General features: G+C 38.2%; 1 protein-coding gene across 1 annotated transcript in view; it reads right to left on the bottom strand.

Moving 5' to 3' along the window:
* Nucleotides 1-3,415: 3,415 nt before the first annotated feature.
* The window catches only part of LOC111865274 (allatotropin-like), a 143,147-nt gene continuing 137,207 nt past the window's right edge, over nucleotides 3,416-9,355 (bottom strand). The window contains exon 3 of the mRNA XM_023853172.2: nucleotides 3,416-3,617. Within this exon, the coding sequence (XP_023708940.1) occupies nucleotides 3,485-3,617 (133 nt within the window). The 3' untranslated portion in view covers nucleotides 3,416-3,484. The remainder of the gene's footprint in view (nucleotides 3,618-9,355) is intronic.

Here is a 9,355-nt window from a genome sequence, read left to right as displayed (position 1 = left end):
TGATGCACTATTACTTATGGAAACTGAATCCATTAGGTTAATTAAATGGCGTGTGCGTGAGATGCATTAGTTGATTTAATATCCTGTCTGAAAGTTAATTTATTAAATACTGAGCGAATACTTTGGCTTCTTATGTCCACAAAATTTCTTATTAAACATAACTTGTACTCTTCTCCAAGTGTAATTAGAATGATGAAGTCAAGGAGGATGAGGTGGGCAGGGCATGTAGCACGAATGGGATGAGACGAGGAATGCAAATAGGATATTGCTGGGAAATCCAGAAAGAAAGAGACCACTGGGAAGACCAAGGCGTAGGTGGGTGGACAATATTAAAATTGATCTCAGGGAGATAGGATGATATGGATTGGATTGATCTGGCTAAGGATAGGGACCAGTAGAGGGCTCTTGTGAACACGGTAATGAACCTTCTGGTTCCATAAAATTCTGGGAAATTGAGTAGCTGCAGAATTGGCGGCTTCTCACGAAGGGCTTAACTCCATGAGTAAGTAAGTAAGTAATAAGCAGTGGATAAAAATTAAGATATTCCTAGATTTAAATAATTTATAGCTTCATATTTTAGTTTTTAGATAAGCTTGAGATAAGCATGAATAATTCAGATTTTCTTTTTTTACTTTCATGCACCAACTTCCATTTGTCAATCGAAACACTTAAAATCGGGACACTTGGCTCAAGCCGTCGCCCTTCTGACGTTTATTCGCGAGGTGCTAGTTTCGAATCTCGGACAGGGAACCTACAATCCTCTCTGAAGTTTTCCTAGTTTTCCACATAGATCTGGGCAGATGCCGCGGCAGTTTCTTCCACATCCTTTCCAGTTCATTATTCACTATCCTCTAAAGAGGGGAAAATCCACCAATTACCCCCCGATCTTCGAATACCACCCATGTCTGTATCGCAGCTGTACAGTAGGTGCTGCACTCTGTTGGCACTACGTGTAATTCAATTTTTAGGAGACCGTCATGGACTAAAGACTCGTTTATATACCATATAAAGTAGATAATTCTTGTGAAGTATTTGCTTTAGGACAGTAGAATACTATGATCCTTATTTTTAAAATACAGGATGTCCGGATGAAATGTATCAAAAATAAAATAATTATATCTCAGAAAGTTTTTGTTATACACATTTATGGGTCTCACCACTACAAAAGGAAACTATCAAAGTTTTTTCTGCATATATAACTTTCTCAGTAAATTTTAACGTGGGCTCCCTTGGTGGCACGACAAATATCCAGCCGATCCAGCATGTTTGGTGTTACCATAGCCACAGCGTCCCTTATACGTGCTTTCATATGTTGCAGGTCGTTAATCTTAACCTGGTAGACAATGTTCTTCACATAACCCCACAAGAAAAAATTTAGTGTGGTTAAATCTGGCGGCCTAGGAGGCAAAGCGATTGGTCCACCTCTGCCAATTCATATCACAGCCATCTCTCTTTCCAGGTGATTCCTAACATGGTGGCGGAAATGTGGCGGCGCATGCGCGTAAGCCGAGCATGGGAAATAACCAACGTGTTTTCCTTTCGATGACATAAACCGGATACGTGTATGACAATTACTTTCCGAGATATAATTTTTTATTTTAATACCTTTCATCCGGACACCCCATACTAATGATTGCAAGTACGTAACTAGCCAGTTCGCAGTATCAGAAGCTTTCTAGAGGGTTGCTGCTGTATAACAGCGAAGATGCCCCCAACGTGAAGATAGATGATGTAGTAATGCTCTGTCTGGTCAGGGCTGTGGTACATGAATGTGAAGGAATTGTGGAATAGTGACCAGTAAGGGAAACCCGGAGAAACCCGAAGAAAAAGCCTGCTCCAGTGTCACTCCACTGGCAATCTCACATGAAGTCACCTGGGAATGAATTTGGGCCTCCATGAAGAAAAGACAGAGTCTAACGGCCAGAGTTGTGGCATAGCTATGTTGCAAAATATGTCTTAAAGAATTACAGGTTTGTGCTGGATTGAGCTGGCTTAGAATCGGACAATTGGAAGACTGTCGTGAACACAATGAAGAGAACAGAGTATTTATTGACAAACTAATTCACTATTAGCTTCTCAGTAAGGTCGGTGCGTTATGGACTTGCAGACTAAAAACGTTGCTGTCGGCGTTACGGTGTGCATCCTACAAGATATCCTTAAGTTGTGCACGTCTTTTAGTTCGCTTTGAAGAACTTCCTCGTGTCTTTTCATGTTTCATGTAAGTGACAACTTTTCACCTTAGGGACATGATAGAAGAAGTCACGTTTGTTCCTACGGCACTAAAAAGTCTTTAATTCTAAAATACAGCATCACAAATGTGTCAGCAAAAGAAAAAGAGAAAATATTACGTCGTAAGTTGAGTTATTTGAATGTAAAAGGAAAGAACATGTTCCCAAGGGCTTTCTTTTATCCTTCAGGCGAAATTGTCATGTTTTTTCCTCGAGAATATTTGATATTTCTTGAACAAAGGATGGGGGATGTGTGTAATATTAACACAAAAAGAAATTTCTTCTTACGTAACAGCTGCTTGTCCATTTGGGATTTATTTTGTTGTCTGTACAGAACACAAAATGTATTCCATGATTACGTGTTTCAAACAACTTATATATCTAACTGGTATTGATTTGTGATGGTGGCATTAATGCAGTCAACTCTAATATAACCTCAAAGTTACACACTGATTTACGATACAAATATAAAATTTAAGTTTGTTTTACTACATAGATTTATCATATCTATCCTAAAGACAATGTTTTTCTGTTTTCAGGATTACAGATTTACAAACAAAGTTTAGTCACATATTATGAGTACTTTCACTAATTTTTCATTTCACATTTGAATTAATATTTAACATATATAAGAAACAGTAGAATTAAAAAAAAATCTTATGCTTAGGACAGGGTAATTATCTGAGTTGACTGCTTCATAGAAGTTTTGCTTTGCTGCTCGTGACACAGGGGGAGTTGTATTGTTGGGCGAGGGCTCACATACATTTATATACAGAAAGAAAGTTCACCCAACAATAACGATACTTTATCGCGAGAAACAAGCGAATTCTATAAGACAAATCATAGAAATATTAAAAAGAGAATTGTGGGTAGATTTTAGATTTGTTTCGCTCTTGCCGTACATTTATATAGACTTGTAATTCCGAATTAAATGTTTCAGTGGAATGCTTCATTGCGCACGACTGAAATTGAAGAATGGCGTCTTAAATGTGTTTCCTCACCATCTCCATAAAATTGATTTCCGGTGTGTTATACTAAATTGGTTATCCAAGGCGAAAGGATGTTATTATTTTATGAGACTGGTAACTTACTTTTATATATCAGTTTTGTTGATATTGATGTACACGAATATTATAATTATTTCGTAATCTTGATTTGATTGACTGTCATCTGTCTTTTTAATCTACGTTATATAAATATCTGTCTTGTTTCTGGAATCTAAAAAGTGTACGGCAGGAGCGAATGTTAAAATTCAATTAGTACATCGGTCTCAGCAGCTCGTCGGCGGATAGTTCTCCATCTTGATCAGCATCCACAAATTTGTGTAATATGATCCTCGCCAGTTCGGGGTTAGTTCGCAGTTCCTCCACAAACCATTCTACAGGCAGACTGTGAACAGATCACAAAACACTTTTAGTTAACTTAGAAAAATTGAACGTCGGACATTATCAATTATATTGAGCATATCTGATGTACGCATGATCTACGGTTCCCAGATACCTCGTTTTCCCCGGATTCTTCCGTTTTTTCACCCAAATTTTGTTCCTACGTTTATTGTTTACCCGTAGTGGATAATTATCCGTTTTTTTATTTAAGTCCATTGCGAATTATATTTCATGGGTTAAATATTTTCATAAAATTTCTGTAATCCTTGGAAAATGACATTGTCATAGTTTCTTTAGTTATGTTGCATTTCGTGAGTGTTGGCAACACTTGAGGTTATAAACCAAAGCAGAGGTTGTTGGTGATAGTGAAAGCCAGTGTCAAGTTAGCAAAAATGTTTGAGGGCGAATAAGATCCATCAAAGACTCCTCCACGGAAGAAGTTGAAATTCCAGGCCAAACATAATCAAATATATCTTAAGAAATGGGAAGATATGTTTTCGTGCATTCTATAAATATCTAATAGGGCTACGTAATATTTGTTTTGTTTTATAAATGTGTAGTAGCATTTTGTAAGTTATGTAGTATGTTGATTATGTCTATTTTATAGCCTATTAGTTGTGAAAAAATTTCGTTATAAATAAGCAACGAGACATCACTCCTTTTTTTATTTTACAAAATCTGGCAACCCTAGCGTGATCTGTCATCAGGTGTAAGGAGAAGAATTATCATACTATGTTGAGCCTGTGACCCCACGGGCTGAGAGTAGGACACGGCTGTGTACGATCGCTTTCCACTTACGACATCAGATGGCGAAAGTGAATCCAGTTTCAGAGAAGGAGAGTTTATCGAAAGTAACCTGACTATGGGCAATACCCTACGTAATAGTCTTATTATGGATCATTAATTATCACACATCTAGAATCTACTTGAAAAACTGAATTGCGTCCATGTTTTGTTGTTTTATAAAGTGACGGTCGACCGTTTTCAATCTCTTCACATGTGCAGGTTGTAGAATAAGACCCAATTTTAAATCTGTTATTGCGTTTTATAAACAACCACATCTATGTATATGAAATTTGGTACCCATGGGCCTCAGTTTAGTTAAATTTAGGATTCTCAGTATCTGATGACTTGTTTACAATTTGTAATAATTTGTACACGATCTTTTAAGGAAAAAAATGCAGATATTTTTAAAAGTTAACATCTATGAAAGGAAATCAATACAACATCGAAACCTCAACTACACGTGACTCACATTTTATAAACGTTGAAGTTCTACGTGCTTACAAAACCGTATCAACATCTGATAAGATTAGCATTTTGAAGATGGGCCTGTAAACCTCTCATTGACATCATCAGCCCATATAAAATATTTCGTGTTAGTCCCCTCCGATGAATTTCTCAGAAACTTGGGGAGCGGAAATCTCAGTTTCACAATTATGATACAGTCGTTTATATCAATGGGCGGAACAGATTAAAGCGCGAGTTAATCTGAACTATTTGTTGTGGAAAATCCTTTGTTAATTTATAAACACTCGAGATTACAAACTGAAGATGGATGGCATTGGTTGCATGACGTAGTGATTCATAATTATAAATTCACAACGACTGATAACAAAATGGCGAATTGGCTTCCAATATGACTATAATCACTGCATTAATAATCACAGTTAGAGATTACAGGAGTTGAGTGCTTATAGTTACGCCCTACTGATGACATAAACCGCATTAGGCAAGCTTATGTACAGATACGATTAAAGGACGATTTATTTGTATCACAGAATACAACACTTCAAGTAAGAGTATTTCTTCATTTTTGGAAAAAATTTCACATCAAATCTGATAGATTACAGTAATTTGAACCCAGTGAATAGGCCTCCGTCAGTCTGGTTTTCCACGAATTTTATGTTTCACTTATCAGATCAATGTTATTCTGTTTCATCGTTGATACTAACGGTTTAGGACTCACTCTTTCCGTTGGATCAGTAATTATGTCGGAAAGAAAAGAGGCTTACAAGTATACGACAGACAGTATTTTTCCTTTTGGGAAATTACCACCTAGAGCGGTGACTATGAGAAGTACTGTCTTTTGAAATCTGACTCCGTGTTTCTTGGAAACGTCAGTGAAATTCTGCCCGACTACACGGCGTCGTATTCAACAAAATAATACGAATTACTTAGAGTTTCCATCTGTTCCATGGAGTTGGTTAATTGACATTGAACAGCTCGTTTACAATTTTTGTATGAAAGTAAATCTTTGAACTGTGACTCTTTATGTTGGCCTACCGTTCGTTAGAAACATAAAAACTAAAGCTATCCCTGTAACAAGCCTTGGAGGCCCATAGGATTGTGAGATGTTGAGGCTCCCACACTTTCTAGACACTCGGCTCATAGATGGCGGTAAGGTTGTTAACCTTATGCGCCGGCCTCCCTTTACCCCCAAAAATATTCCTGGTACTCATTTCTGTTAGAGGCTGAGTCGACCCCAGGGCCATAGTGTGGCTGGAAGGATTAGTTAAATTGAAAAAATCCACCTCATCGGGATTCGATACCGCGACCTTCCGGCTCGTAGCATAGTGCCTCAACCAACTACGCTACCGCGTGCCCCCTGCTAGAAATATGTATAGTAATATAAAATACAAAAGAATATACTTTCGTCATATTGTGAGACAGTGAACCAGTGCCTGGATTCAAAGTTAGACAAATACGTGTTAAGTGGATCCCTTGTTGCTGTCTTGGCGCGTCTTGAAGATGCGGGGCTGGAGACGGCCTTCAGACATGATGGGTAACTGGGAATACGTGTGAATCCAAAAAAAGAAAAAAAAACACACAATTCTGCACTGGCGGTAAGAGGTGGTCCTTCGGCTTTTGTTTGGAGCAAAGACATACGAACTCGCCGTTATAAATAAGGAATGTTGCTCAGGAAGAGAGCACTAGGGAGAGACACATACATCAACATCATGATTTAAGATCGTGGCTTATTCCAGTTACAATGGTTTAATTTGTTCCATGTAGGATTTGAGGTTCTCACAGCGTTCTCAATGAAGAGCTATATCTTTTGGGATTTAGCATGTTATAGACCGTTGGAAGGCACCCGACTTTTCGGGGGAACATGTCACTCAAGAAAACACAGCATTAAGTAAGTACTGCAGCACCTGCTTCATATTTTCATCGAAATAAATGATGTCATATCCCAGAAGATAGAAGTCTTCTTATTCTGTCCCGTATATTTGCCTGAAGCCCCCACCTCTTGCATGTTCTGCAGGATTCCGTTTCTAGCTGCTGTTTTCACATTCTCTAGGAATTTAATTTCATAGGTTTTATAAGAGTCTGCTGTACCGATATAAAATATTTCCTTTCTTCTACCATGTCTTCACATGTTCATCATTTCTTATTGTTTATCCTGCCATCGATCTGAGGTAAGGTATTTCTGCCATCTTAATCATATATTATTTCAGTACACTTTCCGGATATGTGTAAAATATATAGGAAGATTGGAGGATAATATTAAAGTGGTTCTTAAATAAACTGGATGTAAGAGCGTGCTCTGGATCCATCCCACTGAGGATAAGTTGGATGATGGGCTTGGTGATTATGGTAATGACACGTCAGGTTCTATAAATAGCGGGAAGTTTACTCAACACATGAGCGACTATCAGTTTTTCATCTCCGTGGAATTAGCAAACAAAGAGAATATTTAATTATAGGCTTGACACAAAAGTTTCATTCATGCAACATTTTAACCCTCGCAATTCGTTTCTATGGTAACGTGTAGCTGAGTAATTTCGGAATCTTCATTCCACCGTAACTTTTTCAGTTTTATATATATAGAACACTTACGAGAGTGGGCCAGGCAGTCAAGACTGTGCTGGCGAAGACCAGCAGCAAATTACTACCCTGGACTGACTACTACTGTTAATAGTATTCCGACAGTAGTAGTTAGACCACTCCTCTCGTCGAAGAGGAAGCCCCATATCAAAACAAAGAAGTGGTGTTGGAAGGAACAAAAACATGGCCATGTGTCCCAAAGGGGTCCGAAACTAAGAATAATTGTATTGGCACGGGCATGCTGTCTCTGCGATGTACAAATTTGGGGACGTCATGTGACAGTGAGATGTGCAGCTTATGTCAATAAGAGTGGTATGCATCTCGAACCGTTGTGAGATATGGCTATCTACTTGTTGTAAGTATCTTATCGTGGAACAAGTATTTTCACAATTATTGCGCATTATGTACACATTAACACTTGGAAGATTGTAATTCTCCTATTGTTAGCCTTTTCCCCCTTAATTTAAAAAAAAGTACGCTTATGAGATCACCATGTTGTCTGTATGTCTGTGACCCCACCCCCTTACCAATTTCTGAACGCCTGAAACAATGCTTGTCATAGTCCCTGAACCCATCTCATCGGAGTACTTCATAAATCAATCTATGCCTATATTGTGTTCCCCTTACATTACTAGGCAACGGCTCATTAAAGAACTTTACTCCGGCAACGAATACGCACGAAACAATACAAGAATTTTTGGGCTCGTTTTCTATGCGGTCCATATCGTATGAAAGGAAAGTAGTGATTAGTTATTCTCAGGATTTCGTGTTTTGGGGCAAGGGTCTCACATTAAATGGTGAACACAGGCTTATCGTGCCTGAGAACTGGATGCTTAGGAAAATATTTCGACAAAGAAGAAGCGATACCAAGGTACGATATTGCATAACAAGGAGCTTCATAACTTGAACTATTCACAATATAACTCTGCAAGTGGTGTTCAGACAAAGGAAGACGTAACAGGAATAGTTCAAGAAGTTATATCGCGTTGTTGATAAAGCTGATGATGAGAAATTAATTTAACACGGATTGAAGTGGGAGAATTACTGTTTAATTCTGCATCAAATGGGATTTCTCTGAGATTTCGCTTGGGAAATAACGAAAATCCTTAGTAGGATAGCTCGACTACAGCGACATTTCAAACGGATACGATTTGGGATAAAGAAACAGCGTTTTTTTTCAGTTTGTTCATTTAAGAATTTCGAGAAACGTTATTAACGTCTGCAGGCTGACCACAGTGGCCGCGTACGGTACCGAACAGCTTGAATACTGGAATAGCGGGTACAAGTTATGAATTAAAGCATACGAGGACTTTATTCTGTGTTTGCTGCTCTGTGTATGTAGAGGCACTGCAGTGGGCAGATCACTCGCCCAAGGATTTCTGTCAGATGCCTGTGAGGCTAATAGTTTCAGAGTTAATTCTGGGTTATACTCTTTTGCTCTACGCTTCAAGCGATGAGCTGATGTTTCTTCAAAGTTATCCTACCAGTGTCTGAAAATCTGTAGTTTCACAATTGTTCTGTGTAGCCTATGTAGGGTGATGTAGACGGATCAGTGGAAGGAGTCTATTATTGTGCCAGTTCACAAGAAGTTTAATAAAACTGACTGTAGTAATTATCGGGGGATATCACTGCTATGAACTTCATACAAAATTTTGTCCAATATTCTTCTCTCAAGGTTAAATCCATATACAGATGAAATTATTGAGGATCATCAGTGTGGATTTCGACGTAACAGATCAAATACAGATCAGATCTTTGGCATTCGTCAGATATTGGAGAAAAAATGGGAGTACGATAAGACAGTATATCAGCTATCCATAAGACTTCAAGAAAGCCTATGATTCAGTTAGGAGGGAAGAACTGTACAATATTCTGATAGAGTTTGGGATACCCATGAAACTAGTCAGGTTGATT

Source organism: Cryptotermes secundus, unplaced genomic scaffold (assembly GCF_002891405.2).
Source record: "Cryptotermes secundus unplaced genomic scaffold, Csec_1.0 scaffold2107, whole genome shotgun sequence".
NCBI classification, from domain to species: domain Eukaryota; kingdom Metazoa; phylum Arthropoda; class Insecta; order Blattodea; family Kalotermitidae; genus Cryptotermes; species Cryptotermes secundus.
This window is presented reverse-complemented; position numbering and strand designations above follow the sequence as displayed.